Source organism: Erythrolamprus reginae, chromosome 1, assembly GCF_031021105.1.
Source record: "Erythrolamprus reginae isolate rEryReg1 chromosome 1, rEryReg1.hap1, whole genome shotgun sequence".
Taxonomy (NCBI): Eukaryota; Metazoa; Chordata; class Lepidosauria; order Squamata; family Dipsadidae; genus Erythrolamprus; species Erythrolamprus reginae.
Window position 1 is genome coordinate 274,607,735 of NC_091950.1, and position 25,616 is coordinate 274,633,350.

A 25,616-nucleotide genomic window follows, 5' to 3' on the forward strand; every position below is an offset into this window, starting at 1 on the left:
TAGAACATGGAGAATAGAATAATAGAGTTGGAAGGAACCTTAGAGGTCTGCTAGTCCAACCCACTGCTTGAAGAGGAGTCCCTATACCAAGGGTGTCAAACTCAATTTCATTGATGGCCTCATCAGGGTTGTATTTGGCCAGGAGACGTGGCCAGAACCACATCACATGTGTTGAGGGTGGCTGTGGTAGCCTCAGTATTCTGCCAGTGAAAATGTAGCTCAGGAAGACCTTGCAGGCTGGTCTTTTGCTTTTTTCAGATGGCCCCACGGGCCAGACTTAAGCATCCCATGGCCCCAATCTGACCCATAGACCTTGACTTGGACACCCAAATGGTTGCTCAGTTTCGTTTTTTGAAAGCCTTCAATAATAATAATAATAATAATAATAATAATAATAACAACAACAACAACAACAACAATAATAATTTATTAGATTTGTATGCCGCCCCTCTCCGAAGACTTGGGGCGGCTCACAACAACGATAAAAACAATATTATACTGGCACAAATCTAATATTAAAAAAACTAAAAACCCTATCATAATTAAAAACCAAATAGCACATACATACCAAACATAAATTATAATAAGCCTGGGGGAAAGGTGTCTCAAATCCCCCATGCCTGGCGGTATAGGTGGGTCTTAAGTAGTTTACCAAAGACAAGGAGGGTGGGAGCAGTTCTAATCTCCGGGGGGAATTGATTCCAGAGGGCCGCGGCCGCCACAGAGAAGGCTCTTCCCCTGGGGCCCGTCAGATGACATTGTTTAGTCAACGGGACCCGGAGAAGGCCAACTCTGTGGGACCTTATCAGCCACTGGGATTTGTGCGGTAGCAGGCAGTTCCGGAGGTACTCTGGTCCAATGCCATGTAGGGCTTTAAAGGTCATGACCAACACTTTGAATTGTGACCGGAAACTGATCGGCAGCCAATGCAGGCCACACTGATTAATTGCTTTCACCATTAGGAAATTCCTCCTTAGTTCTAGGTTGCTTTCCTAACCATTGTTTCTTGTCTTGCCTCTTGCTGTTATTTTATTTAATTCTACTTCACGTAATTCTGAAATTTTGTTTGACCTTTTAATGAAATTTCATTTAATTCTATTTCATTCATTCCAAGTTCTGCCAAAAACCACATTTCCACAGTGTGTTTTTTGTAATTTTTGGCGGGATTTGATCAGAGCAATAACAAATTCAGGCTACCTGCTATTAATAATATAGCCAGGTGAGGAGCACTTTAGTAAAGAGGATTTCCCACCCATCCACCCTTTATTGATTAAATATTTTTATGTCGGTGTAAAGTATCATCTTCTGGAACTCATATATGTGTGTGTGTGTGTGTGTGTGTGTGTGTGTATATACCATCAACCTTGAGCTAAATAGATAATTACAAACTGTACAGCACCTTGGGGAAGCTATTAGAATAGATGGCTCTATTACTGAGAAATGGAAGAAAGTAATGACAAATGATATTTAGGGCACTTAGCTAATGATCACTATATAATTGGTATGCTAACAGTTGTCAATAGCTGACAGACACTGGCTTGAGGAAGCAATGATGAGTGGATAATGATATGAGCATTATTCTATTTCCTTAGTTATAATTATAGATTTTCTTTTAAGAGGAAAAATATTTCTTATCTGCAGTAGCTCAGGAGCAGCATCCACTGCTCCTTTTATTTTTCTTTGAAGATGAGCTGGCAATTTCCACTGTGGCATCAGTTCTGTTCTATTATTGTGACTCAGTGTTTAAATGGTGAAGCCCTCCTCTTTTACCAGTTCTGGCAGTTTCAAGAGTCCTTCCATTTTCAGTGGAAACCAGGACTCAATAAATAATTGAAGAGCGCCAACATCATTCCCAAGACCTGGTTTTGAAAAGGGAGAATTGGGAGATATGGAATGGTGGCATTCAGCTGCTTTGTACCAGTTCAGGCGAACCGATTATTAAAATTACCCACCTCCCTGCCAGTGTTCCCTCTAATTTTTTGGGGGGGTGGGCAGAAAAGTATAGTGTCTGAGCGGCAGTCCCTTCGGGACTGGGCGGCACAGAAATAATAAATAAATAAATAAATAAACAAACAAACAAACAAACAAACAAAAAACCCACCCTGTTTTGCCTCAGAGAATTTAAAAATAAAATACTGTACTGTGTGTCTATAACAGTGAGCTCATAATAGGGCAACTCTATCAATATCAAAATGCCACTTAAATAGTTGAGCTAGTTTCAAACTAGACTTTGATTTTCTTTCTCTCTTCCTTACTCCCATTCTTTTTCTTTCTCTTTTCCTTCCTCTCTTTTTTCTATCTGTTTCTCTCTCTTCCTCTCTCTCTCCTTTCCTCTCACTCTTTCCCTCTCGGCTTCTGGGCAGGTTTGGAAAACTCTGAGTTGATGATGATTTTTAAGTGAGCGATTGCTCACTGCTCAGCTTAGAGGGAACTATGCTCCCTGCTATCAAAGTAGATCCTGGATGCGGCACTGCAATGGAGGAATTGGCAATGGAGCAGTTGGTGCAAGGGAAGGAGAAAGCCACTTTCCTTCCTCCTTTCCTTATGCCGGCCACTCCGTTGCCCATTTCTCCACTCAGCACAGCACTCAGGATCCACTTAGATAGCAGGGACGTGGGTAATTTAACAACTGATTAATTTAGCTTTACTAGATATGTGGTCAAAGCAATGGAAACTGCAGTTTAATGTTTCCAAATGTAAAATAATGCACTTGGGCAAAAGGAATTCTCAATCTGAGTATTGTATTGGCAGTTCTGTGTCAGCAAAAACTTCAGAAAAGAAGGATTTAGGGGTATTGATTTCTGACAGTCTCAAATTTATTTATTTATTTTATTTATTTATTTATTCATTTGTCCAATACACAAATACATAGGAAGAAAAATAGACATGTGATAATATAAATGAGGGTGAAAGTGAACTTAGAGGAGAGGATATATGAAAGGAAGAGAATATATAAGATAGGTGGAGGAAAGGAAAGACAATTGGACAGGGGACGAAAGGCACATCAGTGCACTTATGTACACCCCTTACTGGCCTCTTAGGAACCTGGAGAGGTCAATCGAGTCTAAGGGAGAAGTGTTGGGGGTTAGGGGTTGACACAATTGAGTCCGGTAATGAGTTCCACGCTTCGATAACTAGATTGTTGAAATCATATTTTTTACAGTCAAGTTTGGAGCGGTTCGTATTAAGTTTAAATCTATTCCGTGCTCTTGTGTTATTGCGGTTGAAGCTGAAGTAGTCATTGAACGGTAGGACATTGCAGCATATGATCTTGTGGGCAATACTCAAATCGTATTTTAGGCGCCGTAGTTCTAGGCTTTCTAGGCCCAGGATTGTTAGTCTATTTTCGTAGGATATTCTGTTTCGAGTGGAGGAGTGAAGGGGTGTAGGCAAGTAGAATGCTTGGCTGCATAGCTAGAGGTATAATAAGCAGGAAGAGGGAGATTGTGATCCCGCTGTATAGAGCGGTGGTGAGACCACATTTGGAATACTGTTTTCAGTTCTGGAGATCTCGCCTACAAAAATATATTGATAAAATTGAATGGGTCCAAAGATGGGCTACAAAAATGGTGGAAGATCCTAAGCATAAAATTTATCAGGAAAAACTTAATGAACTCAATCTGTATAGTCTGGAGGACAGAAGGGAAAGGGGGGACCGGATTGAAACATTTAAATATGTTAAAGGGTTAGATAAGGTTCAAGAGAGAAGTGTTATTAATAGGAAAGTGAACACAAGAACAAGGGGGTACAATCTGAGGTTAGTTGGGGAAAAGATTAGAAGTAACATGAGAAAATATTATTTTACTGAAAGAGTAGTAGATGCTTGGAACAAACCTCCAGCAGACGTGGTTGGTAAATCCACAGTAACTGAATTTAAACATGCCTGGGATAAAAATATATCCATCCTAAGATAAAATACAGGAAATAGTAAAAGGGCAGATTAGATGGACCATGAGGTCATTTTCTGCCGTCAATCTTCTATGTTTCTGTGTTTCTAACTGGTTCACCCAGGGTCAGGTTGACCATCTCAGGAAGCTCATCCCATATGTGCAAGAGAGCTAGAGGAGAGGGATGGGCCATGTCTTCCATCACAGCCAACTTGACCCTGGGTGACTGTTTGTTAAATTATTTGAAACCCACCATTGCAGATATGGTTAAATCAAATGCACAAATAAGCATCACCAACATTTCAGAACCAATCTTCATCTTGCAAAATGTTAGCCCTTGAAATGCAAATAGATGCTTTTTTGCACACTTATGCAAAAATGAAAACAGGGAGACATTCACAAATGCCTGAAGATGTGTGCCCATTCTTTATAAATGTACTCAAAGAAATTTCTTGCCAGCTCCCTCAGCCCTAGTCTGAGCTCCCCAAATCTCCTGGCTCCAAGATTTCCTAAATGCTCAACAGAAAAAAAAAAAGATACTATTTTAAACATAAATTCTGCTTGGAAAATCCCTGGAAACTCCTCCCAGGCAAAGCATTCTTGGACTAGTATACAAATCTCAGTATTCTGAAAGAAAATGGATTTTTCTCTTTTAATCTAGTTCCTCTTGGTGCTTAAGGTTCCTGAAAGCAAAGAAGCTGCAGTCAATGAGTGTTCCTCTGAGTTGCCTTTGAAAACACATTATTTTATGTAACACTTTATGTTTACAATTTATATGCAATAAGAGCAAACCCCATTCCCCTCTAGTGCTGATGATGTTACCTAGTTTGGTAATGAAATGTCTGCAAGAAAATCACCAAGCCCAGGCAGTACCAATGACCCCACAATTTATATCCACACATGCAGATAATGTGAACATGGGAAAACAGTGATTATATTATCTTTGCCTTTGGTAACTTCAGATCCAGCATTAATAACTAGTAACAGGGAAGCTTTTTTTACATCCACTATTTTCCATTCAATCAGGGTCCTAATTGCATGAAGTATATCTAAGAGTATCAGGCTTTCAATCAAAGAAATATAAAGTGGAGACTTGCTGTCTCTATTCTTAATATCTCTAGTGATCAATAGGATAAAAGGTGCAAAGATTAATGCTTCTGGAACCCTAACGAATGTCTCAAAAAGAACTTTCTCTATTAAAAGAAAATTCTGAGTAAATTCTCTCAAATGGAGTGAGAACAAGAAGCAGAAAAAATAGTTGAGCCATAAGCGTTTAAAGCATTTATCATATTTTGTTAAAGTCTTTTTATGATATTTTAGTGGTCCAAAAAACACGGGAATCAAAAAGGAATGAAGAATTGCCTTAATTTATAGTGATATATATTTCTAACCCCTAGCTACCTGTATCTCTCCAGAGTACTTGACATTTGCTGGAAGAAAGTGCTATATTAGATTCTTAAATCAAGTCTGTACAGAATAAAAAGACTGAAAAGGTGAAATTAGGATACAGGATAGTCATATATCAGAGCTGAAGTCAAGAAAATTAAATTGAATCTTTTTCGTTATATGTTTAGAATGAAAAACAATTCTTCCCAAATAAAAGGAACAGTAGGTTATAAAGGCAGATGGTTAGAGGCAAGAAAATCAGACAGGTAACCAACTCCAGATAAAACTAGATAACTGGAATCAAATGGAGGAAATTAGAGGAATTTCAAAGATGAAATTGAAGAAATGATGCCAGATTAGCAGTTCTGCAGGAAAAAAACAACACCTGAATACAACTGTACATAAGAACAAGACTAGTTTTGAATGTACCTGGAGAAGTGATGCTTTTATGAGATACAAAGTCCATTGTTCTCTTTCATATCATTTAACTTGAAAGTATTTGTGTTACTTTCTAGTATATTATTTTAATTTAAAATAAACAATAGAAAGATATTTCGTGATCAATAGGGTGATGATACCCTGTTTTCCCAAAATAAGACACCCCTGATAATAAGCCCAATTGGGCTTTTGAGTGCATGGAAATAAGGCCAAGCACTTATTCCAGAGTTCAAAAATATATATAAGACAGGGTCTTAGTTCGGTTTTCAGTCTATCATTGCATCTAGGACAGGCAGAAGATGTCTGGAAGATGTAACAATTTAAATAGGAATGAAATTGACTAAAATTAAGAAAAGAAGTCTCTGTTTATACAAAAAACCTTGGGGTTATTAATATCTATGGAGATTTTCAGTCATTCAGGTCATGGTTGTCCCAAAGGTGCTTTGACATGAGGCAACTGGACTTTCTGCTTTTTTTTCTTTGGAAACCTGAAGTAGCTTCTTGGATGAAAAGCAAAATGTCTTCAAGAAAAAACCAGAAAGTTCAGAAAATTGAGAAAAAGCACCTTTGGGACTTGGGTTATTAGAAGTATCTATTCTAATTCTGTAGACAGTCATAATCCCATGAAATGACCAAGGGCACAATTTCAGCATCTTCTTCCACTCACAGCTCCTGCTATAGAAGCAAGTGGAATTGTGGCCAACAGATTCTTTGCTCAGATTCAACTGGTATACAGTAGTACCTCGACATATGAGCTGCTCCACATGCGAGTATTCCAAGATACGAGCCGCGACAAGAGCAAAATTTCTGTTCGACACCCAAGCTCAAATTCGGGATACGAGCCGAACTTCCGCTCTAGTTGGCTTCCGGTTATCTCGGCGCGAAAAAAAAGTCTTGTCTCGGTGGTGTCAGTGTTTAGAGCGAGTGTAGATTTGTGTGCATCATGGGTCCCAAAAAAGTGTCCGGTAGTGGAAAGGCCGCTGAGAAGAAGAAGAAGATGATATCCATAGAAACGAAGCATTTACACGATAAAGGGACTCGTGTTATTGAACTTGCGAGGATGTTCAAACACAGTACGTCCACCATTTGTACGATCCTGAAGCAGAAGGACATCCTTAAAGGTGTTAAAGCAGCAAAAGGTTCGATGATAGTTTCCCAACTTAGGACGTCTGTTCATGAAGAGATGGAGAGGTTATTGTTAATTTGGATAAAAGAAAAGGAGCTGGCAGGAGATACAATAACAGAGTTGATCATCAGCGAGAAGGCGCGTGCGATATTCTCCGACCTAAAGAAAAATGAACCATCCTCATCGGGAGATCCAGACGAGTTCAAGGCAAGTCATGGGTGGTTTGACAAGTTCAGAAAAAGAAGTGGCATTCACTCAGTAGTTAGGCATGGGGAGGCAGCGAGTGCAGACATCAAGGCAGCGGAGGAGTTTGTTATGCGTTTCGCTAGCCTGGTTGAAAAAGAAGGCTATGTCTCGCAACAGATATTTTACTGTGATGAGACTGGGCTGTTTTGGAAGAAAATGCCCTGTAGGACTTTCATTACTGCCGAGGAAAACCGCATGCCAGGACATAAACCCATGAAGGACCGTCTAACCCTTGCATTGTGTGCAAACGCGTCGGGTGACTGTAAAGTAAAGCCACTTCTCGTATACCATTCTGAGAATCCTCGCGCGTTCAAGACGCACAAAATCCTAAAGGAAAAACTCCATGTCATGTGGAGCTCCAATGCAAGGGCATGGGTAACGAGGCAGTTCTTCGTGGACTGGGTAAATCTAGTTTTTGGTCCTACGGTGAAGAAATATCTTTTGAGTAATAAACTCCCCCTACATGCCTTACTGCTGCTCGACAATGCTCCAGGCCATCCACCAGATCTTCAAGAGGACATTCGTCAAGAATTTCAGTTTGTAAAGGTTTTCTTCCTCCCACCCAACACGACTTCAATCCTGCAACCAATAGATCAGCAGGTCATAGCTAACTTCAAGAGGCTGTACACGAAGCATCTGTTCCACCGATGTTTCGACATAACAGAGAACACCAACTTGACACTGCGTGAGTTTTGGAAGGATCATTTTAATATCTTTTCTTGCCTTAGCATCATTGATCTTGCTTGGCAAGAAGTGTCAAGGCGAAACTTGAACTCGGCGTGGAAGAAGTTGTGGCCTGCTGCTGTTGCACCAAGGGACTCTGCTGAGCCCGAGGGCGAGCCCGAGGACATCACCGAGACTGACACCCCGTTGGAGGAGATTGTGTCACTCGGTAAGTATATGGGTCTGGAGGTAGACGAGGGTGACATCAATGAGCTTGTCGAAGAGCATGAAGAACCACTCTCTACAGAGGACCTGAAGGCACTCCATGAGATGCAACAGACGGAGATGACCCAAGAGATGAGCAGTAGTGAGGAAGAAGTACAGGAGCCGCAGGAAGTCATTCCTACCAGTGAAATAAAAGCGATGCTAGCACAGTGGGAGAACGTTGTTGGTTACATCGAAAAAAATCACCCAGAGAAAGTAGCTACAAGTCGTTCAGCAGCACTTTTCAATGACACCTCATTGACTCACTTTCGCAACATTTTGAAAAGCAGGCAAAAGCAGATGTCATTGGATAAATTCCTTATGAAAAGAGCTGCTCCAAGTGATAGTGCAGCCGAAAAGGCAAAAACAGATGATTAGGCTACTGTGTGTACATATGTAAATTTCAAAGTTTAAGAAAGTTTACAAGTTAAGTGTAAGAAAATTTATTGTTCATTTATATGTACATGTACATTTCTTAATTAAAAACATGTCTTTTTTCATAATTTAGACTAACTTTGGGACTTTTTTTGAGGGCTGGAACCAATTAGAATTATTTACATTAATTCCTATGGGGAAAAGTCATTCGAGATACGAGTTGATCGAATTATGAGCCCAGGTCCGGAACGAATTAAACTCGTATGTCGAGGTACTACTATACTAGTTACATGCTTTTAAAGTACAAAAACTTAGCAACAACTACCCATGTTCTTCTTATTTCAAAATTTGGTTTACTGCAGTGAACTTTAATTTATCCCTTGCAGACTAATTTAAAGTTTAACAGTATAGCAATCCATGTGCTGGTGAATGCAAGCTACCCTAGCAATGCTACAACAATATTGCCAGTGCTATCAGTGGAAAACTACATAAGGAGTTGCACCATATATGCCTCTCTTGGCACTGACAATATGATTCTGGAAAGGTATATTTAAGCAAAAAAATAAATTACACTAGAGCAACTTCCTGGCTTTTGAAATCCTCTTTAAGAAGGCTTAAAGTAGCAAAGAGAGCACTTCAGACATCCTTTTCAGTAATGGGTAGGCTTCTTCAATCTGAAAAAGATTCCTTTTTTCTTCTGCTCTAAATTAGTCTTTTAAATCCAAGAAAGTGAAATCATTCAAAGATAGGAAACTAATTATCTCAACCCTAAACATGAAGCTGTCAGAGATGCCATTAGACTAGGCCTAGAAGAAAACTTACTTACATTCAAGAAACACAGATCTGAATCTCTCCCTCTCTCGCCCCTCCCTCCCTTTTCACCAAACCATGGAAGGCCTTTCTTTGGAAATTTAATAATAATAATTAACAAGAAATCGTTCTACCTGACATGTCCCTTATGGCCTTATAATAGCCATTACCAATCATTAATGCCAACAACAAATCACCACTTATTTGTTTTTAAATTTCAAAAACGTCTGGTTGCTTACAAGTTTCCAAAAACTCAATTTGCATTCAGGTGAGGTGAATATATCTGTGGTTGTTTTCTTTCTCACTGGACAGACTGAGAATAGCTCATTGAGACACCACACACACACAAACACACATAGGGGTGGGCTGCAAGGGGGATGGTGTGGAACTCCGTTCCACTGGTGAAAATGAAGCTGCACACAAAGCTTTGTCATTGCCGACAGTGCACGTGAGATTCAGCTTCTGTGCGTGTGCAGCAGCCGAATGTCACCACTCCACCCAGGAAGGAGAGAAGGTCGTTGGGGAGATAATGTCGCTCTCACTTCGCCTGCTTGCCAGAGTCTCCCTGATGAGCTGCTGTACTTCCTGGCAAGAGGGCAAAGTGGGAGGCACGTCGTCTCCCCAACAAGCTGCTCTCCTTCCTGTAAGATTTCTTCCTTCTGGTGGCTCGCGGATGGGATGGGCTGCTGCCGCCACTGTGCAGGACCCAGCTCCGTAGTAGCTGGCTGTCTGCATCGGCAGAGGCACCCTGGTTAGTCCCAGATTTCTTCTTTCTGGCTGCTCCCAGGTGGGACTAAACAGGGCACCTTTGCAGATGTAGCCAACTGGCAGCCACAGTGCTGTTTCCTGCACAGTGGCGGTGGTGGTGCATCCTGCCCTGGAGCCACCAGAAAGAAAAATCCTGCAGAAAGCTTTTTTTTTCTTTTCTGAATTTTTGCCCTTTCCTATCCTCCTGCACATGCAAAATCTCACAAGGGAATGCTCACATCATCAGGATGCATGCACAGTGGATCAGCATGCCGGTAAGAGATACCCACTGCTGCTCTCCATGTAACCTGAACTCATCTGCATCCAAAACAAGCTGTGTGGGGACTCTTGGGAGGGGAGGGCCAGACAGGAATGGGATTTGGGGGTTCTCTGAACTGCACATAATCTTAGCTAAAGGTTCTCCCAAACCCCAGTGAACCCACAGAAGCCCATCCCTGTTCTCGCCCTTCTTTTTGTAATTTGCTGCATAAGTTCTCCAAGGTCATCTATGTGCTTCTTTACAAAATCATACCCAGAGTGATAGGACCCTCAGATTGTTTAAAACACAGTCAGGCAACACATGTTTCCAAATCACTTTGGGATGCCATTTTTCCCCCAGCAAATCAAATAAAGACTGGTTTTAAAACAAAAGCAAGATTTTTTTCTTCTTCACTGTATACATTACAAATGTCATTACTGAAATGATGAAGCCAATAAAACATATACAATGTCCTTAAAAAGATGGTGTTAAGGATGGCAGCAGAGATGAGAAATACATGCATTGTTTTAAACTATATCTTTGAATATTTTTTTCTAATGCTGTCCACCAGCTCCTGAAAAATAGCAGGATACTTTGGGAAGAATTAGTAGCTGCAGGAAGGATTTCTAATTCACCAATTTCAATCTTTTTTTCTACACTTGCACTTGGATTTCCCCAATAAATAGATGCACAGAAAAATACGCTGTCTAGTTACACTTTGTAATTCTATTTGGTTAATATCATCAAAAATGCTTAGATACTTCATGATGTCTATCTTGTTTCAGGAGGAGGAGAAAGAGGAAAAGGAGGAGGAGGAGGAGGAAGAGGAGGAAGAGGAGATCTCCACTGATATTTCTCTATGTGTAAATTTCCTTTTCAACTTGACATTCCTGCAGAATATGGAGCTGCATCTGCCACCATCATCAAATTTCTTAGATACCCCAAAGAACTACCATCCTTTTACCTAGCAGAGATTTTAATATTCTATTTTTACAGATACTCTAAAAAGTTGTGTTTGTTTACTACACTTTAAAAATGCATGATAGAACCTTCTCTAAGGCATCCAAATAAAAGCTAAGTGTGAAGACTACAAATTTACATCTTAATGGTCTGACGAAAAGATCTATAAATCTATATAAAAATGGACTAGAATTAGCTATCCACTAGCTAAAGACTAGAATTACCTGATCTTCTCCCTTAGTTTGTAAAAAAAGCACTGATCTATTTCCAACGTGCAGATGGATGAGCTGCATTGTGAATTATTATCAGAAATCTATGAATTAAGAATGAATATCTACATTTTTCTTTTCCCAAACACGATGTTAGACATGCACTGAGCAGGAGATCTGCCTTTCCAACTTATTTAAATTTCATGTCAAGTTAGAGAAGTATATATTTTATCTTAGAGAATTCATGATGAAATAGTGTGAAATCCCTTCCAGTTTTTACTTTTTAGTCTCCAACTTTCAGTCTCCTGGCCCTTGGAAGCAAAAGTTGCCTTTCCATAAAACCCCTCCAACTGAATACAGGCAGCACTAATAAAATCATTATTATTTTATTGCAATTTCCCCCCACCCCCAAAATCCAGATGAAATTATAAACTAGAAAATATTGAAAGAGTTGTTACCTGCAATGATAGCTCTCCACCTCATCAATGCAACTGCCATTATTTAGGCAGGGGGAAGGATCACAAAAGGTCACTCTCTTTTCACAGAATTTACCTGTGAACATTGACAAACAGGTACATGACACACCCTGCAAAAGAGAGACACTTTTTAAATCGCATTTGCAAAAAATCCAAAATGAAGGATGGTTCTTAAATGTCCATCATACGTTCTGTAATATACTAAAGAAAGATTCAATTTCTAGAGAAAAACTAATCCCAAACCTTTTTTTGTGGAGTCCCTGATACTCTCTGTGCTTGGTTGTTTTCTTACCCAACTAGGTACCAGCATCTGTTTTAAAAGGGAATGAGGTTGGTTTTCTGTTTATATACAGTGATTTTCCCTGACAATGTTGGTGAATGTTCTTGGCTATTCCTTCATTAGGCTGCTGTTTACTGAGTTGTTAGTTCCATGACTTTGCATCCGTTCAATTTTATCAATATATTTTTGTAGGTGAGGTCTCCAGAACTGAACACAGTATTCCAAATGTGGTCTCACCAGCGCTCTATACAGCGGCATCACAATCTCCCTCTTCCTGCTTGTTATACCTCTAGCTACGCAGCCAAGCATTCTACTTGCTTTCCTTACCGCCTGACTGTATTGTTCACCCATTTTGAGACTGTCAGAAATCACTACCCCTAAATCCTTCTCTTCTGAAGTTTTTGCTAACACAGAACTGCCAATACAATACTCAGATTGAGGGTTCCTTTTGCCCAAGTGCATTATTTTACATTTGGAAACATTAAACTGCAGTTTCCATTGCTTTGACCATTTATCTAGTAAAGCTAAATCATTTACCATATTACAGACGCCTCCAGGAATATCAATCCTATTGCACACTTTAGAGTCATCGGAAAATAGGCAAACCTTCCCTACCAAACCTTCTATGAAAGGTTGTGGAAGACCTCCAAGGTCCCTTCCAACCCTGTTACTTTGTGGGTGCTTGGTAATCAGCATGAATTTATAATGGGCACAGTGCCTCAGGGTCATGTGATCACTATTTGTGACCTTCCCAGCCAGCTTTCAACAAGCAAAGGGGAGGCCAGATTCACTGAATAAGTGCAGTGGGTTGCATAACAAGTGACAAAAATATCATAAATTTGGGTAAAACTTATTTAACAACCACTTTGTTTAGCAATAGAAAATCTGGCCCCAATTATGGTTATAAGTTGAAGACTACCTGATATTTTACCCAGCCCTCTGCCCCCCCCCCCGAAACACATTAATCCTTTATATTGTATAATTTCTATTATACTCACATTTGGTTGATCGTGACATATGCCTCCATTCTGGCATGGTCCAGAAAAGCACTCATTGATATCAATTTCACAATCAGGCCCAAGGAATCCGGGAGGGCAGGCACAACTGTACCCGGAAGGATTATTGTAGCATACAGCTTCATTCTGGCATGGCTGAGAACTACACGGTTTCAAAGTCTCTTTGCAAAATGGACCTTAAAAGCAATCAGTGGGAGAGAGAAAACTATTTGTTAGAAAATGGGCAAAAGCTTTTATTGTGTCCTATCAATGTATCAAGGATAAAAGTTGTGCATTTGGGCTTTCAAAATAATAGGCAAAGATCATCGCAGATTTTTCAGCTATTTGTATCTGTATAGAAAGCTCCTTTGGGCTTTTGTTGCCAATATTTGCTTGGCTGTGTCATGTAAGCAAAAAACATATCCCTTTGTGCAATTGTTCTTGGAGTTGTACAGGCTAGATATTGATTAATTCTCCCAGAGATATGGGAAATCTCAGAAACATTTTTTCAATATTTTTTAAAAAATATGTTGAGACCCTAGAAAGAATTTATGGAAGAGCAACAAATATGATTAGGAGACTGGATGCTAAAACATATGAATAATGGTTGCAGGAACTTGGCATGGCTAGACTAGCAAAGAGAATGTCCACGGGTGAGAAGATAGCAGTGTTCCAATACTTGAGGGGCTGCCACAGAGAGGAGGTGGTCAACCTATTTTCCAAAGCACCTGAAGGTCAGACAAGGAATAACGGGTGAAAACTGATCAAGGTGGGATTCAAGCTAGAAATAAGTTTCTCACAGTGAGAGTAATTAACCAATTGAATACCTTGCCTTCATAAGTTATGGGTGCTTCATCACCAGAAGTTTTCAAGAAGAGGCTGGACAACCATCTGTGAGAAATGATATAGTAGGAGGTTGCACTAGATGATCTACAAAGTCCCTTCCAACTTTATTATTCTATTCTGTTCTGTATTCTTCTTCTTCTTCTTCTTCTTCTTCTTCTTCTTCTTCTTCTTCTTCTTCTTCTTCTTCTTCTTCTTCTTTGCAGATGGAAAACTTCTTGCAGTTGCCTTGGTGAACATAAAATTCAACTGGCTATAAGACTTTCCTTTTGTTGAAGACCTTTTGGTTAAACAGATTATCCCAACTTCATATTTCCCATCATTGGAAAATCCCATTCCCATGTTCCTGTTTGCATAAAATAGAATAGTTTGATGATGGACATAGAGCCTTTTAAATATTTATAGTTCATTAAGGCAGGTGAATAATGATCATTTGTGATAGCTACAAATGAGCCTTCAAAGTTCTAGAATGATTAATGCATTTTCAATTCTCAGATACTGCAGCATCAAACAGTAACTTCTTTATTTCATGCTATTCTCAGAATAATTTATGGATCTTCAGTTAATCCAGTCTGCCAATTCTTAACAGAAACATTGGGATGAGATAGAAAACAGAGGCAGTCAGAGCAAGCGGAGGGCTGTTTTTGCCGGTGGCAATTGAATAGGCAACTTTCATATGTTATTTTCTGTTAAAGATTCCCCATGGATCCCAGAGTTTAGCAAAATTAATTCAGGCATTGAAGGTCTTTGATGAAAAGGTACCGCCTATATTTAGATCACCACATAAGGCCACAGTATAAAATTCCAATTATTTATGGTCATGTTTTGTAAAACAGTTTAATCTTAAGCATGTTTAATTAATATAGAAAGAAATGGCAAATGTTAAATCTATGCTCTAAGTAGACTTTTCTGACCTGCACAGATTCCCTACACATCTAAACTTTCACCAGATCATGCAAAGATATTAGCCTGATACTAGCAATAATCAGAGAAAAACTATCCCCTAAATATCTGAAATTGCTGCCCAGTTGAATTATCTCTATGAGAGATATCACATTATATTTTGGGGCATTTGTAGTTCATTTTCCATAGGCAGGACTGACCATATTTTTCGGTGTATAAGACGCACCAGTGTATAAGACGCACCGGTGTATAAGACATCTAGATTTTAGAGGAGGAAAACAAGGAAAAAAGTATTCTGAACCAAATGGTGTAATATTACATTGTTTAATAAAATACCAGTGTAGCAGAATACTTTTTACAACCATGTACACTTTTTACAAACGTCACACTTGAGACTAGTGGTCTTCAACTCCCAGAATTCCTCCACCAGTCATGCTACCTTAGGAATGAGAGTTGAAGTCCACAAGCATTAAACCTGGCAGGTTTGAAAACCCTTGCACTCCTAACCTCTAACACAGGAGCCTTCAAACCTGGCAAATTTAAGGGTTGTGGACTTCAACTCCCATTCCCATTCCTATTCAGCCTGTTCTAAATCTAAGCAACTTTAAGATATGTGGACTTCAACTCCCAAAATTCCTCAGCCCCCGTCCAGTCTGGGGAATTCTGGCAGTCGATGGCCGTAGGTCTTAAAAGAAATGCTGCTTTTCAAGTCTGTAAGTTCCCTGAGAGGAAGGGAAAAACAATCTTGACTTTCCCCACTTGACTTTTCCTTCTGACATGTCTGACTACAATTTCATTATCAGCACCCGTCCCCAAAAAGCTGGAGGTGGTTCAACCACCACTGTAACCGCTGAGCCCTCTGGGGGTGGAGAACAAGCTCTGCAGCTATTTTCCTTCGGATGGCAGCGGGAGCATGATCCCATCCTCCCACTTTTCACAAAAGCATTCCTTTCTCTCTCTCTCTCGATCTCCCCATCTCCCCAAAAAAACCCTTTCTCCAAATTCACCTGGCTTAAGCTACCAAATCCCTCCCAGCCTGAGCAAATGTGTCTTTTGTTAAACGTGGAGGAGGAAATCTTTCTTTTTGATGGAGGAGGGCAAGGAATCACGAGCCCAGTTGGGAGCCCTCCAGGATTTAAAATTATTCTTAAGAGTCGGAAGGGACCTCAAAGGTTGCAAGCATTGGGGGCTCTCACAAGATTTATTGGTAAACTGTTGCACTGGTTGATTGCTCTCTCACACACACCCGATCTCCCCACCGCGATCTGAAACACCAGAGATCCCACGGCAGAGAGACCATCTGTTTTTCTATCTGCAGCAGAGGGAAGGGAGATCTGGGCAAATCCGGGCAGGAAGAAAGGGAAAGATGGGGAGGGGGGTGCCCGGTGGGTGGGCTTCCCCACCCACCCCACGATTCTTCCCCTTCTGCCTTCCAAACATTAAAGAAGATCGGCAAAGGGAAAAAAAGGCGGGGAAGAGAAAAAAGGAAGAAGTGTCAAAAGCCACAAGATGCAATGCAATGCCATTCTGCGAGCAAAAAAAAAAAGCCTGTTGTCTCCTTCGGCTTGCCTGACAGCTCCTCTGCCTCAGACTTAACAAGCAGCGGTGGCAAAAAAGGAAACTCTAGTCTAGGAGGCAGCAGCAGTGGCGGCGGCAGAGGAGGACACCTCCTCGTCTTTTGCCTGGGCGAAAAATGCCGGAGGCGCCTGTGGCCGCCCTGCCGGCGGAGCTTGAAGGTAGTGCTTGTGGCTCCATTCTCCCTGATACTAAGCGGCTTTTAAGCAAAGGATGGAGGGAGTTCTGCCATCCCCCCCTTGCACCTGGGGCTGGTATGCACGGGCAGCAGCAGGATGGCCTCAGATCGCAGCAGAAGTTGGCAAAGGGTGCTCCAAACAAAACTGTCTCAGCCAGGGAGAGGCAGCACCTGCCTGGCACCAGCCACAGCCACTCGCTCAAGCTGCTTTTTGGCCTGCTGGGAGGGCTTCTCGGCCAACGCTTGCCGGTCTCCCACGGGGAAGAAGCAGCTGAGGGATGCTGGGAAGCATTGGAAGGTTGCCACCGCCACTACTGACCACCGCTCAACTCCCCCCTGTAATGTTTGATGCATAAGACCCACCCAGTTTTTGAAGCACTTTTTTGAAGTAAAAAGCTGCATCTTAAGGGGGGGACATGATTGAAACATTTAAATATGTTAAAGGGTTAAATAAGGTTCAGGAGGGAAGTGTTTTTAATAGGAAAGTGAACACAAGAACAAGGGGACACAATCTGAAGTTAGTTGGGGGAAAGATCAAAAGCAACGTGAGAAAATATTATTTCACTGAAAGAGTAGTAGATCCTTGGAACAAACTTCCAGCAGACATGGTAGGTAAATCCACAGTAACTGAATTTAAACATGCCTGGGATAAACATATATCCATTATAAGATAAAATACAGGAAATAGTATAAGGGCAGACTAGATGGACCATGAGGTCTTTTTCTGCCGTCAGTCTTCTATGTTTCTATGTTTCTATGTTTCCTTTCTGAGAAGAGGTCTAGAGTAGGGGTGGGTTCCAGTTACCTTCGCAACCGGTTCACATTGCAGCGTCCCCTCATGCAATTCTGCTTCCGCACATGCTCAGTAGCTATAATCAGCATGAAACACAGTTTAGGAGCTGATCAGTTGGGCTTTGGGCGAAGGAATAAAGGTAAGTATAAACCCGGAGGTGGACCCTTTTTCATGCAGCAGCAGAGGGAAAAACTTCAAAACAGAAAACAAATCCCCTCAAAAGATGGCGGGGACCCCCACGGACCAGCACCAAGTGAACTGGATACATGACGGCATTGTGACATCACCACGTGATATCCCCATTGTGATGTCCAAACTGACAGGAACCCCCCCTGGTCAAGAGATTTTACTTCACTCTCAAAGGAGTCAATGGCACAAAAAAATGCCACCCCAAGTCTCTCGGGAGTGGGCGGTATACAAATCTAATTAATTAAATGAATAAATAAAATAAATAAAAGATGAAGAATTATGGGCCCTTGGTTCTTTCTGAGCTTGATGCTTTTCTTTCAGACATTTCCTTGCCAAACTAGGTAATATCATCTGTGCTGGAATACTGATACTGTTACCTAGTTTGGTAAGGAAATGCCTTCAAAAAAATCCACCAAAGTAAGAGAACACCAAGGACCCCACAGTTCAACTGGAAGCTACATTTATATTCTCTTCTAAGATAAAGAACTCCTAGCTTTCTGTGACCTTTGTCTTGGGAAAAGAAAAAAGAAAACAGAGTCATCAAAAAAGCAATTTTTGGGTCTGGATTTTTTTCATCCCCCCCCCCCCCAGAAGTGCATTTGGTAAGGAAACTTAGACTAATTTAGATGTGACTATATCTGTATGAGAGAGAAAGTTGATCATGCATTCATTTCTTCATCCAAAGCAAGTTTTACAGCAGTCAGCACCGTACCAGCCACAAGATGTTATGAACAAATCTGTGATATACTTTATAGGTAATTTTATTTATGTATTTTTATGAAAATGACCCTTATTTTGATTTATTGCTGATTACTTAATGTTGTAGTGCCACGCTTTCTAATTTTATCTGTTTTATTTAGCCTTTTTCTAGGTGGCAGATTCTAAAAGTTAGAGCTGCAATATATCATAAATTAAAATATACCCCATGCTTCCATCTGTTTATTTTTTGTCATGACATAAATACACTATTATTTGCTGCTTATACATTTGATGATTGCCTATTTAAATAGATGGTCCTTATCATGCACTTATACTTCTGTATAAATAATAATCTAGCAATATAGTACAGAAGATAATTACTTGTGGTTGAACTGAAATAATATTATGTTGTCATTGATAGATCTTTTCACTTAAAATATGGAGATTACCTTGAAACTGTTGTGCCTTAATATTTTATGGAATAAATGTATTTTGTCAGCCTCAAATTAAATATAAAGATTTCTGATCTCTTATTCCTGATGTAAAGGAATAAACTGCATATATTGCATTCTTATGAATGTATTTAATGAGCATGATTAAAAGAAGAAAGGAGCTGTACTGAAGAGTAAACAGCACAAGACATAATGAAGCAGAAAATTAATGTTTGTGGAGTCCTTGGTGCTCCCTGAGCTTGGTTTTTTGCTTGCAAAGTTTTTGTTACCAGACAAGCTAACATCTTCAGTGTTAGATCCTTACTGGATGAAGGACTGCAATCAACGGGTAAGAACGATTCTTTCTTGAACAAGAGGTAACGGGTTACAGAACAGAAAACAAGACAAACATGGCCGTGCCTGGCAGCTATATATATGCCGGGCTGCCAGGCTGAGCCAACCAATCACCTTGCAGTATTTTCCCGCCCAAGGAATGTGGGGCAGGTACAAGGCCTAACTGTCTTCTGGACACAACATTCAGTACTAAAATGACTTGCTCTCTCCTTTTCTCCTTAGTAGTTCCTTGATAAGGCTGTGGTTTACTGCTTGATTAGTTGTTAATCTTAATATCTGGGTGTTGATTGTGAGGAAGTGAGGGGGTTTTTATAGCTTTTTATTGCCTCTTGAATGGTGTGCACATGTTGCTTATTTGTTAGTGCCTGTTGATGGCAGACTTGTCTGGGTGCCAGGCTTTCCAAAATTCTGTCGTGTTTTTGGGTTTAGCTTAGTCTAGGGAGGTCAATTTCCAAGTTGAAACTAAAGTTGAGTCTGTGTGTCTGTTATGATATTAATGAGGGGTTTTTTTGGGGGGGGGGGCAGAACTGCTACCATATGTCTTTGCTCTCCAATTGCTTGGTACCAATCTGCCAGGAACTCTTTATTGGGGGGCAGGGAGCTAGATGGGAGGGAGGGAGGCTACACTGTTCAGTGTATCTCCTGAGATGTGGTTTCAAGGTTGGACAGATGAGAATGCAGCTGCATAACAGTTCAAACTCAAACTTGGAATGACCATTTTGAAAACATTGTCTTTGAAACTGGTTGGGTGATTGAAGCCAGTAATGAAAAGTATTCCCATTACTGGAGGGGGCGGGACTACACTCAGGGATTTTGGTGTGTGAATTTCAGTTCTGGCTTTGGTCTATTGCAATTCAATTGACTCCTAATAAACTGTACCTTTTGCAGCAAATGGAGCCAAGGATTGTTTTTACTTAGGAGTCTAAGCTGAAGCAGGGCTGACAGCTTCCTGCCTTTGTGTATCTGCTTACTGCTAGTTGGAGTTCATGAAGCCTGCTCAATTTCTGCTCAGCTGTTCTATACAGTGGCTGTTACCCTTTAGTTTCATCTTTTTTGCAAAAGGGAGGGTATGGCCAAGTGCCATGGTGACATGGAGTTCCCCGTGCTCTGCAGGGAATTCTGATATCCATGTCACCTGGGGATCTGGTTCAATCAGAGCTAGGTCGGTACTGCCCTGAAGTGGCAGTGTAGAAGGGGGACACCGTTGATGTTCTGGAAGTGGTTGACAAACCCTCCAGAGAACCAACACACAGCTGTTAAGTGAGTTTTGTCCCATTTTATGATCTTTCTTGCCATAGTAGTAAAGTAATTCACTGCAGTTGATAAATTTTTTGTTAAGTGAATCTGGCTTTCCCATTGACTTTGCTTGTGAAAAGGTCACACAGGGGATCACGTGACTCTGAAACACAGCAACTGTCATAACTACGAACCAGTTGCCAAGCATTTGAATTTTGATCACGTGATAATGGGGTTGCTACAAAGGTCATAACTGTGAAAAATGGTCATGAGTCATATTTTTCAGTGCCGTTGTAACTTCCAATAGTCACTAAATGAACTGTTGTAAGTCAATGGACCAGGAAAGATAAAAGTGCAAGCACAGATGGATTATACTTTTATAAGCAGATTTATAACACAAAAATTCCAAAGTTTCCTGTCTTCCAGAGAGCCAATGCACCAGGAATTTTTCTATGAAAAGTCATCATTAAATAGATGTTTTCTATGAAACTTATTGACATTTTCCCCTATATTTTTAGTAATAATTCTCTGACTATTTCAGATTTCTCCATACCCTTTCCCCAAAAGTAAAAGCAAAGCATAAAATAGAAACTAATGTTTTGATGATCAGATAACTATCAATGTTTATTTGCAGGTCGCTTTGTGGCTTTGTGAAGACAGCTATCTTCTGTGTGAAATAAATTCACTATATGAACTTAGTGGCCCATGCAAAACCACTTTTTCAAAGCACCCAGGCTAAGTATTACAATGTATTGCAAGTGTAGCACATAAAATTATCTACTACAGTGTCCTACCTGTCAATTACTACTCCAGCTTCAACCACAACAATAAACAAGCACAGAATAGATACAAACATCAGCCATCTCGACTGCAGAAAATACGACTTCAGCAACAGAATGGTCAATGCCTGGAATGCACTACCCGACTGTGGTTTTTCCCCCCCAAACCTCCAAAACTTTAACTTTAGACTATCTACTGGTGACCTCCTCTCATTCCTGAGAAGTCTGTAAGGAGCGTGCACAAGCGTGCCTACCATCCCTGTCATAAAGTCCCCTTTTATTTGTATCCATTTCATGTATTAATAACCATATTTATACCTATATCTGTTATCTAATACATGCTTGACAAAATGAATGGATCTTTCATTCTTAGCTGATCCAGCTGGGAACAAAAGATCACAGGAATAAAATCCAGTTAATATTTATCTTGCCAGGAGTGGGGAGACAGGAATGTGGGCTGAGGACTGATGACAGACATTTTACAAAGTACATAAGTAGCAAAGAGGCTTTTCATTTAAACAACAACAACAACCATTGTGTAGTCATATGACCATTCCAGGAAATGCTGGAAATAAAGCCTCCAGTTAGCAAAGATTCGGCCATTGCCTCTTGATAAGCGTTTTAAAAATGAGAGAAAAATGAAAGAGACCTTTTAGTTGCCTTGGACATTTTAAACATTAAGACCCATCTTGGTTTTTTGCTGGAGTCATAAAACAAACACTACATAAAATGTGCTAGCTCTCATGGCCAGACAGATGTGAAATGGGAGCTCCTTGGGCCTATTCATTCCTAAACATGTACCGTATCTGCAGAGCTGATTTGACAGAGTAGGCAAAGCGGGCACGTGTTAATTTAAGTGTCCCCAATGGCCCTTCAGCCAGAGTGCTAAAAAAATAACAAAAGTCTTACCTGGCATATAAAAGCATCATACTGCAATTTTCAACATTCTTTCTATTCTAGCACATGTGTGCTCCATAAACAAAAAGTGCTTGTCTCTGTCGCATGATAACTTCATGCTACTTTTCCGATATCTATCTAAAGTAGGCTCATCATTTCAACAGCTATTGAGAAACCTTTCTAGAAATGGATGTGATGCATTTCCAGTTTCTTCATTTGCCCTGTGGATAACAGCGGAAAAACGAAGAAATTTGTAATGATAGAAAAATTTAAAAAGACAGCTCTAAATATGTCCATGTGGCTATGAGGTGGGCACAAATAAGTTATATTATAAACATTAGAATTGATTCATCATCTTCATACACATCTTCATACACACTTACACAAATGCACACAGAGTAGATTCTAAAGAAGCCATTAGGAAAATGCTGGGTTTTTTCAGGGAAAAATGTACCGTATTTTCCGGCGTATAAGACGACTGGGCGTATAAGACGACCCCCTAACTTTTCCAGTTAAAATATAGAATTTGAGATATACTCGCCGTATAAGGCTACCCCTCTTCTGTACATCATAGACCTGACTGAGTCTAGGTCTATGATGTACTTGCATTGAGAAAAAAATCATTTCTGAACATGATAACACAATATTTTAATTACTAATGATGAAGATCTTATTGTTAAAATTATGAATGAATTATTTAGAGAGAGAGAGCCAAGTGGGAGCACTCTTCTGTCTATCTCTCCATATGTCTCTGTCTATCTGTCTTGTCTGCCTCTCATATTTCTCCTCACCACAATTAAGTTTATTATTATAACTCATCATAATTTGTCAACACAAAAAGGTGAACCTGGCTATTTTCCTTTCTCCTACCATCTATTCTGCAGGTATCTTTCAGTCTAACATGCAGCATGCTGACACCTATGTGAGAATCTATTATGGAATGAGAATCTGTATGTGATATCATGATATCGCAATCCAAACAGCCCATCCATTTTTTCCTCTTTCCGCACTTGTCTTTATCCTCTTGCAATGTCACTTAAACAGATTTTAACTTGTCGGGTTTACCATTAGTGACCCTGCCAATTTTCAGTACTGTGCAGTGTGCTATGATACAGAGCAGGGTGAATAATATGACCTCAGCTTTTAAAGTTATTTTAAAATGTTGCCTAAGAAATATGAAAAGATGATTCTTTTTGGAGGAAAAGTACATTTTCAATGGTTAAACATAAGAACAAATACAAACAGGCAGAAATAAATGCATCCAGTTTAACATTCAATCATTTCCCTGGCTCTTTTTATTGAAATGAACAAGTTCATACATTCAATTTTGCAACCACTAATAATGTTGGTCAAGTAGGTACAAAAATACCTGGGGAAAAGATCAAAGTCTTTCTCTCTCCCCCTCTCTCTCCCTCTCTTTCTTTCTTGCTATCTCTCTTTCTCTCTTTTTTTTTTGCTTTCTCTCTTTCTCTCCCCCCCTCTCTCCTTCTCTTACTATCTCTTTCTCTCTCTTTCTGTCTCCCCTCTCTCCCTCTCTCTCTCCCTCTCTTGCCATCTCTTTCTCTCCCTCTCTCTTTCTCTCTCCCCCTCTTTTGCTCTCTCTTTCTCTCTTTCTTTCCCCCCTCTCTCCCTCTCTCTTTCTCTCTCCCTCTGTTGCTATCTCCCCTCTATCTTTCTCTCCCTCTCTTGCCATCTCTTTCTCTCCCTCTCTCTTTCTCTCTCTCCCTCTCTTGCTATCTCTTTCTCTCTTTCTTTCCCCCCTCTCTCCCTCTCTCTTTCTCTCTCTCCCTCTGTTGCTTTCCCCCCTCTATCTTTCTCCCTCTCCCTCTCTTGCTATCTCTTTCTTTCTCTTTCTGCCCCCTCTCCCTCTCTCTTTCTCCTTCTCTTTCTCCCTCTGTTGCTATCCCCCCTCTCTCTTTCTCTCTGTCCCTCTGTTGCTAACCCCCCCTCTCTCTCCCTCTCTTGCTATCTCTTTCTTTCTCTTTCTGCCCCCTCTCCCTCTCTCTTTCTCCTTCTCTTTCTCCCTCTGTTGCTATCCCCCCTCTCTCTTTCTCTCTGTCCCTCTGTTGCTAACCCCCCCTCTCTCTCCCTCTCTTGCTATCTCTTTCTTTCTCTTTCTGCCCCCTCTCCCTCTCTCTTTCTCCTTCTCTTTCTCCCTCTGTTGCTATCCCCCCTCTCTCTTTCTCTCTGTCCCTCTGTTGCTAACCCCCCCCCTCTCTCCCTCTCTTGCTATCTCTTTCTCTCCCCCCCTCTCTCACGGAACTGAGGCACGGACGGCGGCGTGTGGGCGAGCCTGCGCTTTGCGCAGGCTCGCCCAGCTGGGAGGCGGTGTTCGCGCCCCCCCAGCTGAAACTGACGTCCGGCCGGAGCGATTCTTCCCCGGCCGGACAGGCAGCGTTTGAGCGAGCCTGCGCTCCGTTCAGGCTCGCCCAGCTGGGAGGCGGTGTTCGCGCCCCCCCCCCAGCTGAAACTGACGTCCGGCCGGGGCGATTCTTCCCCGGCCGGACAGGCAGTGTGTGAGCGAGCCTGCGCTCCGTTCAGGCTCGCCCAGCTGGGAGGCGGTGTTCGCGCCCCCCCAGCTGAAACTGACGTCCGGCCAGGGCGATTCTTCCCCGGCCGGACAGGCACGCTTGTGCTGCCAAAGGCAGCGTGTGGGTGAGTCTGAGCGGAGCGCAGGCTCGCCCAGCTGGGAGGCTGTGTTCTCGCCCCCCCAGCTGAAACTGACGTCCGGCCGGGGCGATTCTTCCCCGGCCGGACAGGCACGCTTGTGCTGCCGAAGGCAGCGTGTGGGCGAGTCTGAGCGGAGCGCAGGCTCGCCCAGCTGGGAGGCGGTGTTCTGCCCCCCCCCAGCTGAAACTGATGTCCGGCCGGGGTGATTCTTCCCCGGCCGGACAGGCACGCTTGTGCTGCCGAAGGCAGCATGTGGGCAAGTCTGAGCAGAGCGCAGGCTCGCCCAGCTGGGAGGCGGTGTTCTCGCCCCCCCCCCAGCTGAAACTGACGTCCGGCAGGGGCGATTCTTCCCCGGCCGGACAGGCACGCTTGTGCTGCCAAAGGCAGCGTGTGGGCGAGTCTGAGCGGAGCGCAGGCTCGCCCAGCTGGGAGGCGGTGTTCTGGCCCCCCCCCCAGCTGAAACTGACGTCCGGCTGGGGCGATTCTTCCCCGGCCGGACAGGCACGCTTGTGCTGCCAAAGGCAGCGTGTGGGCGAGCCTGAGCGCAGCGCAGGCTCGCCCAGCTGGGAGGCGGTGTTCTCGCCCCTCCCAGCGATCGCAAATATCGGCGCCACTGTCCTATATCCGGCGTACAAGACGACCCCCCACTTTGGAAAAGATTTTCAGGGGTTAAAAAGTCGTCTTATACGCCGGAAAATACGATAATCTAAATAAAAACTTGTAAATCTAAGAAACTTTGCTGAAACAGCTGAGAATATAGAGAAGGATGCTTGGACATTTTTGAGCCAAATGTATATGTATCTTTATGTGCAAAAGATGTCAAGCTCTCAGTAGCATCAGAAAGATGAAATACAGAAGGAACTGCTGTGAGTAAAGACTGCTAAGAACAACAAAGAGACCTTCTTCAGTTATGTTCAGAATAAAAAGCAATCAGATGTTCTGGCCTCC

At 41.7% G+C, this 25,616-nt stretch overlaps 1 protein-coding gene across 1 annotated transcript in view; it reads right to left on the reverse strand.

The window, feature by feature from the left end:
* Positions 1-25,616, reverse strand: part of EYS (eyes shut homolog) — a 1,050,766-nt gene that overhangs the window by 940,043 nt on the left and 85,107 nt on the right. Inside the window, exons 4-6 of the mRNA XM_070763632.1 lie at positions 13,125-13,318; positions 11,829-11,956; positions 10,742-10,775 (exon numbers count right to left, since the gene is read on the reverse strand). Of these exons, the coding sequence (XP_070619733.1) occupies positions 10,742-10,775; positions 11,829-11,956; positions 13,125-13,318 (356 nt within the window). The remainder of the gene's footprint in view (positions 1-10,741; positions 10,776-11,828; positions 11,957-13,124; positions 13,319-25,616) is intronic.